This window comes from Phyllostomus hastatus, unplaced genomic scaffold (genome assembly GCF_019186645.2).
Source record: "Phyllostomus hastatus isolate PE091 unplaced genomic scaffold, TTU_PhHast_1.1 phas_contig_17, whole genome shotgun sequence".
Lineage (NCBI taxonomy): Eukaryota > Metazoa > Chordata > Mammalia > Chiroptera > Phyllostomidae > Phyllostomus > Phyllostomus hastatus.
Genome location: NW_025333664.1, coordinates 11,835,352 through 11,848,748, shown reverse-complemented (window position 1 = coordinate 11,848,748; position 13,397 = coordinate 11,835,352). Strand labels below are relative to the sequence as shown.

General features: G+C 50.7%; 1 protein-coding gene across 1 annotated transcript in view; it reads right to left on the bottom strand.

The window, feature by feature from the left end:
• Window positions 1–10,326, bottom strand: part of JPH2 (junctophilin 2) — a 60,182-nt gene extending 49,856 nt beyond the window's left edge. The window contains exon 1 of the mRNA XM_045833027.1: window positions 9,479–10,326. Within this exon, the coding sequence (XP_045688983.1) occupies window positions 9,479–9,857 (379 nt within the window). The 5' untranslated portion in view covers window positions 9,858–10,326. The remainder of the gene's footprint in view (window positions 1–9,478) is intronic.
• Window positions 10,327–13,397: the final 3,071 nt, after the last annotated feature.

The following is a 13,397-nucleotide window of genomic DNA, read 5'->3' as shown; positions in this document are numbered from 1 at the left end:
CCCGCAGGGCTCCTGCCACCCCCACATCCAGAGGCTGCTGCCCCGGATGACGCCCCACAGCTTGCACAAGAAGCAGGGGATTAACCAGGCGACATCGCCTGGGTGCTGACAGCCCGGGTCCTGTGGCCCGGGTGGGGCCTCTTTGCCAGGCACTGGGACAGCTCAGCAACCCCCGGGCCTTGGAAACTAGAAACAATTGGGTGTGTGGAGTGGGGAGGCAAAGGGACCCAGGGGAAACTGTCTGGGTTTAGAAGGAGGACCCCCAGTGGTCATTCAGGCCCCACGTGTGCCGGCCTCCCCACAGCCCTCATGTCCCCATGGCGTGTCCCCGTGACAAGCATCTGTCACCCACGGTGTCCAACACTGAGCTCCTGACCTTTCCTCTCCGAACCCTTGTCCCGTCTCAGTTCGGGAGAGTGCCATCCTCCTGTGGCTCAGTCCAAAGCCAATGCAACCACCCCGACTCCTTTTTCTCTTGCTCCCCCACCCAGTCAACCAGCAAAACCTGTGGCTGTACTGCCACACTAGATCCAGAGCTCAACCACGTCTCCCCGCCTCTGCTGCGATGGGACAGGGTCCACGCCACTGCTGCCTCTCACCTGTGTTGTCACCCAAACTCACTAATGGGTCTCCTCGCCCCTCCCCTTCTGCATCACCTCGTCTCCTGAAAGGTTCTCTCAACACCGTAGCCAAAGGCATCCCTTTCAACAGTCAGATCATGTCACTTTCAGCGTCCCCACATTTCTCAGGGTAGGAGCCAAGTCCTGGCAGTGGCCGACAGGCCCCTGCGTGAAGTGGCCCCTCCCCACCCTTCCCGGCGGGAATGTTAGACAGGCTTGTCACATCGCTCCTTGCATTGTACATTTCGTCAAGGGCCCGGAGTGTCAGGCCGTCTTGTCACCGATGCTGTGAAACTGGACCACTTTGTGAAGATGGTATCCATAAAGGATTCCAAAGTAATTAAAAATAAAAGGAATAAAAACTGTCGTACATGCCAACCAGCATTTCCGGCAGGCATCAGTGTGCGGCCCCCACTCTAGGCCATCAGCAGCATGTGCTGGAATACTTCCAGCCACAAGGGGCTCACTACCTACATGGCAGGAGGAGGGGGTTTCGTTGTCCCACTGTCCCTGGACCGCTCCATGGATTCTGTCAGCTAGGTTTGGACCCATGAACTCTCAGTGACACAGGCGTGAGGAGAGGCCCTGGATGCTGCGCTCAGGTACAGGCCTAACTGCCCACCTGCTCTGCGGCTCTGGCTCAGGAAGGGCAGGAGACAACGGAATGATACTCTGGCCAATGGCAGGAAGCAAGCCCCATACCCTGCACCCCACCCTCAACCAGGGCCCTGAGAAAACGAGACTTGACATTCTTTGCAAGGGTGTTTCAGCAAGGGCTGGTCTGGGGAGCAGCTGCTGGGGACATGGAATTTAACAGGCCCTGGACACTCGATGAATCCCAGGGGACCAGCCTTGGACAGGGGCACGTTGGAGGGACTTGGCCAGTTAGACACGTAGATCACAGAAAACAAGGTCACGGAGAGGAAAGAGTAATTAATGTCACTTCCCTGTCTTGCTGGGACCCCTGGGGTCCCAGAGAATGCCAAGGAGGTGGCGTGACAGCAACTCAGCTGGCTGTCACGCCGACCCCTGGCCATGAGCTGGGGCATGAGATTTTCAGGATGAGGTTATATTATGCTGATGCTACATTCGAAATGGAATCGTGCCTGGCATGGATGTCATCCACGCTGGCAGCACTCAAGGCAGAACTAAATGAATCAAAGTCTTGGTTTATTAACTGCGCCAAAGTCAAAAGCTAGTTTTTGTGCTGAAATATTCTCTCCCCAAAGCAGGGACAGCTGAGGTGCAGGCCATCCTGAATTAGTTCTCCCTTTGGATTGTACACAGAAATACAGAAAGAACAGTATGTGTTTCTGCTTTCCTATATAATAGGCATTATACTACGTATTATCTCATTTCATTGTTTCAATCATAGTTTAAGGGAGATGTTTACATCCTTCATGGGAAAGAAGAAATAGAAGCTCAGAAAGGTTACATGATGTCCCCATGTTCATAGAATTAAGAAGTGGCACTGCTGGGATTTGAACCCAGATCTGGTTACTCTAAGCCCTGAGTATTTAAGTACCATGTGTCCCCTTCAGACTCTCTTAGGACTGTTACACTTGATTGCTGTTACACTTGGTTTTTAACAGCAATCAAGAAATTTTCAATTAAAAGATATTTTTCTTTTTTAAAAAAAGATTTTATTTATTTATTTCTAGAGAGTGAAGGGAGGGAGAAAGAGAGAGAGAGAGAGAAACATCAATGTGTGGTTGCTGGTGGTCATGGCCTACAACCCAGGAATGTACCCTGACTGGGAATCGAACCTGCGACACTTTGGTTCGCAGCCTGCGCTCAATCCACTGAGCTATGCCAGCCAGGGCAAGATGTTTTTCTTAATCAGAAAATCAAAAACAGAAAAAGCTCTAGCTGGTATGGGTCAGTTGGCTGGGCATCATCCTGCAAAGCGAAAGGTCGCCAGTTTGATTCCCAGTCAGGACACCTGCCTGGGTTGCAGGTTCAGTCCCCAGTCAGGGTGCTTATGAGAGGCAACCTATCAATATTTCTCTCTCGCATCAATGTTTCTCTTCCTGTCTTTCTCCCTCCTTACCCCCCTCTAAAAAAATTAATAATAAATAATAATCCCACTAGAACTAAGAAATTAATTTAGCAAGGCAAAAGGATTCAAAGTCAATGTTTAAAACTAATTGTATTTCTATAACCTAGCAATAAACAATTGGAAAAATGAAATTTTAAATGCCATTTACAATATCATAAAAAATACTTGTTAATTTTATTTAACAAAAGATATGCAAGACATTGAAAACGGCAAAACATTGCGGAGTGAAATTAAAGAAGACGTGAAAAAATAAGGATATGCAAGATCATCACATCCGTGGACTGGAAGTCTCAGTGCTATGAAGATGTCCATTTTCTCCAAATGGATATATAGATTTAATGCATTTTAAATCAAACTCCCAGCAGGCTTTGTAGTAGAAATCAATGAGCTGCTTTTATAATATATATAGAAATGGAAATGACCTAGAATCACCCAAACTGTCTTCAACAAGATGAGCAAAGTTGGAGGCTTTACTCTGATTTAAAATTTACTATAAGACTCCAGTAACCAAGGCAGCATGGTATTGGCATCAAGATAGAAAAAATAGATCAATAGGAAGAATATTCCTTTGGGGAGCAATCAAACAGATAAATATGGAGGTCAAGTTGATTCAAAGAACACACATCATGGGCCCACACAGTGTGACGCCAGGCGCTGCTGCTTGGGACTCTATCCCAGCAAACTCATTCAGCTTCCATTTCCAGAGTCAGCTGGGCGAAAATGAGTTCAAGTTATCAGCTTTGGGCAGGAGAAAAAAAAATTAAGCATATTTAGAACATGGTCGGGTTTTGGGCCCCATTCTTATAGTTAAACATACAAATATCAAATAAAAGCGCTCACCAGATGCCAGACTCTAAGAGTTTTTACATATATTGGGGTACCATTTAACTCTCCAAACAAGATATCAATGAGGTAGAATAATAGATCTATGAACGCGATCAAATAAATGAGAAAATGGCGAATACTGCCCCGAGAAAGGGGAATATGGTTTCACGAGGATTGGTTCTACATTTGTGTGTGTGTGTGTGTGTGTGTGTGTGTGTGCGCGCGGAGAATCACAATGTGCAGAGCACACCCCATGGCGGGCTGCCGTCACAAACGTTGGAAAGCCACTAGTGTCGTAGGTGGGAGAGTTGGCAAGAAGCCTCAATAGTATAATGCATGTAGGGTTCTTAGCACAGAGCCTAGTACACAGTACAGACTCAGTAGGTGGTAAATGTAGTTACTGTGGCTATTGTCAAGGCCAGGTTCATGGGCATTCAGGTTTCCTGGGTGGGTACACAGGGCCCTGGGCTTAGAAGGGCCCTGCACTTGGTTGAATGCTCTGATGTCACCACCTTGAAATTCTTAATTTAGAAGAAGGGGGTCCCACATTTCCATTTTGTACCAGCCCCCCCCCAATTATGTAGCTAGTTCTGATTATTCTCTGTAGTTATTTATCATTTACTAAAATACTTATATCATGAAATATTTAATTATCACTTAGTATTATCAAAATTCTATCTGTCTCTTATTAGCTAGAGGACTGTGAGTGAAAATACTTAAAATAATCTGTGTCTCAGTTTCCTTACCTATAAAATAGGGGTAATGCAGATTATGGAAAACAGTATGGAGAGTGCTCAAAAAATTAAAAATAGAGCTGCCATATTATCCAGGAATCCACTTCTGGGTATTTATCTGCATAGTACCGAAACACTACTTCAGAAAGATACACACGCCTGCGTGTTCACTGCAGCGTTATTAGTAATAGCCAAGACGTGGAGGCAGCCCAGACGTCCAAAAGGCAACGAGTGGGTGAAGAGGATGCGGTGTGTACACGCGATGGGGTATTCTTCCGCCACAGAAATGAATGCTGTCTTGCCACTTCGACAACACAGATGGATCTTGAGAGCATTGTGTTAAGTGAAATAAGAGAAAGACAAATACTGCATGATCTCACTTATATGTGGAATATATTAAAAAAAAGGAATAAACAAAACAAGACAGAAACAGGCCCACAGATACAGAGAATAAGCTGATGGTTGCCAAAAGGCAGGAGGGAAATTAAAAAAAAATGTACTACAAGAACAAGGGAAAGTACAGGTTTTTCTTTTCAACAAACGGTGTTATCTAAAAATAAAATAAAATAAATTAAAAATTAAAACCTTTCGTCTGATATGGAAGATTAACTCAGTCCTTAGCCTCTTCTTGGTAAATTAAACTGATTCTTTTAATGTGTCCTTGTAAAAAAAAAAATTAAACAAACAGGAGTACTAGCAGCCCGCCCCCCATAAGGTTGCTGTGGAAGGTTAAATAACACGTGCCCCCCACACCAAGAACAGCACCGGGCAGGTCGTACGCATTCCCCAAATGTTAGCTATTGTTATTATTAGCTTTATTTTGTAAAAAAAAAAAAAAGTCAATCTTGGGCCTGGTTTCCCACTGAGCATTTTGCGGAGGGCATCACTGAATTAGATTGATGGTGGGGGAGCGCAGGTGGGCACTAAGCACAGATGCACACATGGTGCCTCCGTGTCAGGGCAGTCACAGGCCTCCGAGGCCAAGGCTCGGGCCCCAGGTCAAGAACCTCAGAAAGCAAAGGTCACTAAGGCCCTTCTCGTCCTGAGGTCTGTGGGTCTCTGGGGTGGGAACGGCCTGGCAGCCACGCAGGACGTTGTGACCACTGAAGGGCTCCGCAGTGGGCTTGCTTTGGGGTTTCAAGCCAGCGGCTGTTTTTAGCGAGGCTGTATATGGTCAGGGCAGGAATGAGGGCTGTAGGCAGGGGAGGGGCGCCAAGAGGCTTACCGCAGGGTCTAGGAGGCCGGAGCCCCTTGCCTGGACCACCTTCCTCTTTCCACCAGGAGACTGGGGAGCCAAACCTCCAGCCAAAGAGACAAGCACGGAGGAGACCGAGGGCCTGAGCAGGTGGGAAAGGCAGGGGCTTCCGGGAAGACACCAGGTCAAGTCACTTTAGACCTGTGATTTTCAAACCTTTCGACCATGATCAGCAGTAAGAAAGACACATGACCTCATCACACACATCAACAGACATTTGTATACCCCCCCACAGTACATACGCACATCTCTATCTTCACCTGAGCACATATTTCAGGAAACAATGTTTGATCGTATCATCTATGAAACACTGTGGTGTTTTCTATTCTTTCACTGAAAAAAATGCAGGTCATGACCCACTAAATTGACTTTGCCACCTCTTCTTGGGTTCACACCTCCAGCGTGGAAAACTGCTATCTTCTTTGGTCTGGAGAAGGCACCTGTGACTTCTGACTGCCAGGCGAGGTGGGGAGTGGAAGAAATGGGGCACGCGGTCCCTTTGATCATTATGTCCCAAAGCTGTGGATAGCATCTAAGTTTCAGCCGGACATCCAGCTGGATGGCAAGTTTCGGACCTCCTGGCTCTGCACACGCCGTTCTCTCGACCTGGAGCACTCTTCTTCCACCCGTCACCCGCTCGCTCCGGACTTCAGAGTCGGGCTTGCCGCTTACTCCAGGAAGCCTCCCTGAATGCCCCAGTCTGGCTCAACGTCTCCGCCTTGTTCCTTGAGTCCCCGGTACTGCTCCCTTGCCTGGCACCCAACACACTGGAGTACAGTTTCGTGTTCGGTCCTCTGGATCACGGGCACCTTTTCCATTCTGTTCATCTCTGCACTCCAGTCCCACCCCCTCCCCACCCACCCAGTGTAGAACAGCACGGACTTCATAACAGTCACTCAATAAATTTATTGAACAAATTCATGATAGTTAATACTAATAAAAGCAACTACCATTTATTGAGGTCCCATGGGAAATCTTAGGAGAGATGAGGATAAATTCATTTTATGGATAAGGAAACTAAGGCTCCACGAGATTAAGTGATGTGACCGAGCCAGGACGTGTCATGACCCAGGGCCATCTGACTCCCTGCCGTTCCTAATCACAGGATCTTATTTGTCCACATTCCCCTCCGTGCTGCCCAGGATGGGGCACAGGGCAGGTCCTTAACGAACCCTCTGGAACCGATGACAGGTTGATTAAAGAGATTTTCCGAAGCAGTGGCCACATCTAATTTTGGAGAGTCGCACCTCCTGCATGGCTTGCGAGGAAGGGTCTGAAAGGTTTCCAGGCTGCCCGAATGTGGGGCTCTCTCGTTCGGGAAGAGAGTCCGGGCCTCTGGAACCCAGAGGAGTGGGTCTTCTTCTCCCCGGGCACACTTAGGATACAACCCAGGCCCCCACAAAGCCTTCCCAGGCTGGCCCCCACCCACACCCCCAGCACCAACCCCGGCCAGCTCCACTCCACCAGTCTGTTCCGATACCATGGCATTCTCGCTATTTCTTAGACACGCCATGCCCAGTCCGGTCTCGGGGTCTTTGCCATGGCCATTCCTGCCTCCTGGAAGGAAGTCTTCACTCTGGCGTTCTCCACCCCACTTCTCGCACTGCCCTATCCAAAACCATCACCCTCTTCCTTCTTTGCTGTTGTTTTCATAACACTTGTCACTTCTGGAAACTACATATGTGTTTGTTTTCCAGTTTATTTCTGTGCTCTTCGCGAGACAGGGAGCTCCCTGAGGACTTTGCTTACACGCTGCCTCAGCCCCTGGAACTCGTGTGGGGTGGTGCCTGACACATCGCTGGTGCTCTAAAACATTGGTCACATGAATGAATGAATGAATGGGTTCTCCCCCTTTAAACGTATCGGGAGATCATCCCAGAGCTTCCTGGAAATGTGTGTCCCTGTGACTCACATCAGGCGCCAACACACACACACACATGACTTGGTTTGGAGACGGCGAAGAGGAACGGGGAGAAGTAGTTGGCACACGTGCACTGTGCACCTCTTTGCAAAGGTAACTGGCGCCTGGCGGCCCTCGGGTCACCTCCATCTCACTGAAGCCGGAGAAACGGAGGCTGGCTCCCTGCTCGTCCCCAGCACTCAGCACAGTGCTGGGCATGAGCATCCGGGGAACTGAACTGCACTGAACGGCAGAGGTTCAGCAAACAGCTTCAGGTCACCAAATTAGGAAGCGCGGCGCCAGAATTGGTCCTCAGTGGGATCCAGTTCCAGCCAGCGCTGTGCCACCACCTTTGTGCACACAGAAACTCCAGGGACGCAACCTCGTTAACATCCAGACACTTTCGAGGGCAGGCCCTGGCCAGACACCCACCAACTGGCAGCCCCATGGGCCCATCCTATACTGGAGACGGCTCTCTCTCTCTGCGCAGAGGCCTGCACCCTGGGCTGACTGTGCCCTTCCTGCCCCACCCCAGTCCACTCCCAGACGGCCCACTTCCTGCCCTCTGCTATAAAGCGGGCAGACTAGCGATGCATTTAATATACAGCAAATGCCCACTGGTGCCAAGTAGGTATATTTCTTCGTTAGCCATAGTTTCGAGTTAACTGTGTCAGTGCCTCTTCCCGACAGGGCACGCGAGGGAGACGACGTCACAGAGTGACCCCGAGCTGGAAGGAACCCGAAGGAAACAAACACCTGAAGCGGGAGCCGCCATCCCCGTGGAGTCGAACAGTAAGTCTCAGGCTCTTGGGCCAACGGATAAAGTTGATGATGTTATACAGGGACTTCCATAGAGTTTTCACGCGTCACAAGACAGTGTTCATTTTTCCCCCCAATATTTCAAAATGTGAAATCACTGTCGGCTCACAAGCTGCCCCCAAACAGGCAGCAGGCCAGTGTGGCCCACTATCTAAAGTTTGGGAGCCCCTGACTTTGAAGAACTACTTCTTAACTGTTAATGTGCATAAAAAGTGCTGGACGAGCTTAAAACCGACATCTGGGCCGACCCTCAAGAGATTCTGATTTCGCAGGTCTAGGGCGGACCCCTGGCTTTGCTTCTGACCATGGAGACAGGCGCCGCTGCCTGTCCGCTGACTATATTTTGAGCAGTGAGGATATTTGTAAACCTCCCATTTCATGGACGAGGAAACTGAGGTCCCGATGAGTGACATCTCCAAAGTAACACCCTGGGGATCAGGTGGTGATATCTGTTCTGCCATTTCCTAAGGCTGTTTTGCCACAGAAAAAAAAAATTGTTCTCTGTTTCCTGAACCCACTGAGTCCTCTGGTCCTTCTGAACCTTCCACTCCCTCCTGTCTCTCCCACGCCTACCCTCCGAATGCAGTTTTCCCACCCAGATCCAGCTCAGACGTCACGTCATCTAAAGCATCCTTCTCTCTACCGCCACAGCACTCGGTACCTACCCGTGCACCGTGGCTCGTCTGCAAGCCTGTCTTTGAAGCCCCGGGCTCTACCTTATTCCTCTTTATCTCTAACCCTCTCACGGTGCCTGGCAAATGGGAGGCATCACAGAAATATACACATGGAATAAAAGGATGCATGGATGGATGGGTGGATGGGTGGGTGGGTGGGTGAATGAGTGAGTGAATGAATGAATACTTCATGATCTATTCCTTGATGGTAATTCCCATGGCAAAGCTGAGCCTAGACCCCAGTTCCTCTAAAGTGCAGCCTGGTGTATATCCCGCAGCGGACTGCATACCTAGCATGCAAACAGTAGCAGTTACGTGTGAATGAATGTGTGTTGAGTGTGCCTTTATATGGCAGGCCTTGAGCTAAGCACTCCTGCCAATCCTCCCAGTAGCCCGCACTGGCCCCATCGTTCCTAACACGAAAACAGATGCAGAGGGAGGCAGAGTGAGTAGCTTGCCTGAGGCCACACGGCAGATGACCTCCGGGCCCTCTGGTTCTGTGTCCCACCACCCTAGGCTCCTCCGCCCCACCCCAGCGTCCCTCGCCCGCCAGGCCCCTACCGCGGCTCCGCCAGCCCCAGCCTGGGCTCACCTCCGTCGGCGTAGGTCTCGGTGCCGTAGCCGTCCTGCAGCCCGTTGTTCCAGGTGCCCTCGTACTTGGCACCGCTGCTGCTGCTCTGCCGGGTTCCGTAGCGTCCCTTGAAGCCGTGTGTCCACTCGCCCTTGTAGAGCCATCGTCCCTTGGTCTCTATGCCCAGCCCGTGCCGTTTGCCCTGGCTCCAGTATCCCTCGAAGGTGTTTCCGCTGGGCCAGGTGTAGACGCCCGCCACTTCAAAGCCGAAGTTCCAGGAGCCCGAGTACTCGCCCTGGCCCTTGGGGCCGGTGCACAGCCCGTGCCCGTGGGCCTTTCCGTTCTCCCAGCCCCCGCAGTACGCCCCGCCATCGTCAAAGTCAAAGCGGCCCCCGCTCATCTCATCATAGCCCCCGACGACCTGACTGTCCTCCAGCTTGGGGGTAGAGGGCGGTGGGGGTGCCAGTGGCACTCTCCGAGCTCGCTCAGGGCTGGGCCCCCCACTCACCACCACCGCACCCCAGCAGGCGGAAAGCAAGGTGCCACCAGAGGCCGAGCGAGCCCGGGAGCCAAGTCAGCACTGAGTCGGCTGGTCAGTGCCATGCCTGGGAGGCCCCCACTCGGCCAGCCAGACGAGGCTGCCAGCTAGGAAGTGGGGAGGAAAGTTTCAGAGCCTCCACCGAATGTCCCGAGTCTGGCTTCCATGGAGCCAAGAGGAAAAAGACTGTGATTCCTTTAAGAAGCACAGTGAAAGGATAGGTGGAGGGATCCCCAGTCCGGCTCAAAGAGGGGAAATTCCCCTCGGTGACAGTCCCAGCCCCCCAGGCTGAATTCCTGCAGCCGGCTGGCCCCCTTCTCCTCCACCCTGAGGGTGTGCGGGACTGTCGATCTCCCGCTGCTGCCCCGCCCCTCTCCAGTCCTGCCCTCCTCCCCGGACAGAAAGGTCAGTGTTGCCCTAACAAGGCCATTGGATCTCAGAAGCGGCTCCCAAAATAACCCCCTGGGCCAGCCCAGCCTCCTTCAAAGCGGGAGGGGTGTTTCGGGTGGGGCTGGAGCTTCAGACCCTGGGAGTGGCTGGAGGGATGAGGAAGGGAAGCTGAGAACGACGTGTAGGCAGCTGGGGCAAGCTGGAGGCTGTTCTCCCCTGGGTAAGAGCTCCCTTCTACCCTCGGGGCTTCTGGAGTCTGCGGGAAGGCAGGGGGCAGGACGAGGGGGAGGGGAGGGGAAGGGAAGACTAGCAGAACACCCAGTCCTGGCACACGGAAAATCCCCCTGGCACACAGAGCAAATCCCAGCCCCACCGCCACTCACATGCCCTCCTGGGTCCTGGGGCTAGGGCGCCACTGCCAACCCCCAAAAAAGGAATCTGGTGACCTAAAGAGAAAGGAATGGGGCCTGGTTTCACATATGATTTTGAAAGCAGAAGAGGGAACTCAAGAAGAAAGGTGGGGTTCTGGAAACAGACTGGGGATACAGCAAGTCCGAGTGCAGTGCTCACGAACAACCCCCTGCCGCCCCCCCGACCCGGGAATCCCGAGAAAGCCCTGGGCAGAGCCCTGAGCACGGGCGCCGGCGGGTCGCCCGGGTGCCCCCCCACAGCAGGCAGTGCCTCCTCCGGAGGGCTGGGAGTCCGTCCATCCTCTGACTCTGAGACGCGGGTTGCTTCTTGTGTTGGAATGAGTTCCTCTCAGAAACATGGAAGCATCGTGATTTTTTTTAAAAAATTATTTCCAAGCTCTCTTGCGCTCTGCTGTCCAAAGAGCCTGTGAAACGCAGGCTTCATAAAGCTCTTGGGGCAGGGTCAGGAGGGACGGGCCCCGGGTGCATTCCCAGCACTCAGGTTCCCACCAAACTCCAGCGAGAGGGACAAATAAATCTCCAGGACGTGAAGCCGTGGCAGGGCTAAGGGCTGGGAATCCCAGCTGAGCCCAGGGTTCACAGGAGCGTGGAGTCACTGGGAGAGGTAGGAACCGCCAAGAACAGGAAGCTGTGTGTGTGTGTGATGGGGGAGGATAGAAACCACAGAAGGGGCAAGCCCAGGAGGCCCGTGAGAACAGAAGACTCTTATCTGACTTGGAACTTACACCCAAATCGCAGGAGGACTTGGGGCTCTTAAAATCTCGGAAGTTTTGTTTGCCTCAGAAACGGATAGAAAATATTCTCTCCCTTCCTCACAGCGGATTCCTGGTCTCTAAGACTTGGTACCTTCATCGTTCACAGCCCCCTGCCTTAAAGGGCCCCTTCTGTGTCCAAGTTTCAGCCCCAAGCACAAACACCCGGCCGCTGTGCTCTCACTGGCTGTTTGCCAGGCCGACAGGCAGCGAAGTGCGGAGCATAAGGACTGTATCAGCTGGGTTTTGTCTCACCACCCCGCCGCCGGCTTGACTGACAGCCTGCTTGCACACTTCACTGCTAAGAACACCTCAACGCTGTCCCCAGGGTCCTGCTTTTGCCACTTCCCACCCAAGTCTTCGGAGAATCGCACATTTCTTCCTAGCTCTGCACTCAAGCGGAGGAGAAAGGGCATCTTCAACAGGAAGCTAGAGTGGTTTGAGTTGCCCAAGTTCAATACCCTTTGTAGTTAAACACTAAACAAATCATCATAATCCTATTCTAAGGCTGGGTGGCTGCTGTGTACTAGAGAACTCTTCGCCTACGCAAATTTAGCCAGTTAGCCACTGTTCACCGTACGGCTCCCTACAGGGGTTCCCTACCAAGGGCCTGTACACATAAGAATCAGCAGGAGAAACAGATTCCAGACCCCCCCGCCACACACACAGCACCCCCAACCTACTGAATTAGACTGTGGGGTAAGGCTGGGGCCATTGCATTCTTTTTAAAAGTTCAGACGAATCTGATTCTTACTCCTGGTTAAGAACCATGGTATGTTGTCAAATTAAGAAACTGTTGTTTAACAATATTTACATATTCATGAAACCCCTTACTCACCATAGGCTGTGTCTGTTACCAAACTCCAGGCTTCCACCACTTGGGGTGCTCTGTTCAAAAATGAGATGACGTGGCTGTCCCAAGGTAGACTGGTTTACTTGCAGAACATAAAGGCAGGGATTCATATCCACAGTTCTGCCCCCTGGAAGGGAGGCTTAGCCATCACTTAGATACACTATTTGGCCAATTTCATGTTGATTTCTTTCTTTTGTGGGGTCAGTTGGCTACTTTTATCCCCTTGAGTTCCTGCCAGCTTATCCTGTTTACTAGTACATCTGCAAAATACTGTGCTACACTTTAACATTTAGCAAGAAATAACATTTAGGAAGAATGGCCCAGACCTTGAGACCCTCCTCCTATCTAATATGTAGGGTGGATAGTTATAGAGTTAGATTCGTGTTCAAATCCGAGTTCTTCCCCTCAGGAGCTGCGTGACCTTGGACCAGTTGTTAATTTCTTTGAGCCACAAATTTTTCATCTGTAAAAGTACCTCTTTCAAAGGATTATTAGTGTTAAGGATAACAGTATCTACCTTATATGGCTGGGTGAAAATCACTTGAGTTAATATTGTGAAAGAAAAAAAAAGACTTAGAACACTAAACACCTAATACATGTTAGCTATTATTAATATTATCCTCACATAAGTTACTTTTCAAACTACCATGCTTAATAAAGTAGTCACCAAAGCGGGAAGCGATCTCTCTAAATATTAAGTTCTTAGACTCTGAAGTGTTCCTTACTCTTCCCAATATGTTTACTCAACATTACTCTGTGGTCTTTCATTTTCTAAACTGATAATCGATCTTACTGTTCAAGGAACACTTTGACTTCTTAAAAGTTTAAGTATATTCTTTGTCGGATTTGCTCCCTGACCTGCCATCACTTCTGGGCCCCGCCCTCTAAACCAGTGCTCTTGGGGAAAGGGAGACCTCTCCTGGCCATATGTGCATTGCAACAGATTTTCCTTGGGGAAACCAAGTTCTTTCCATGG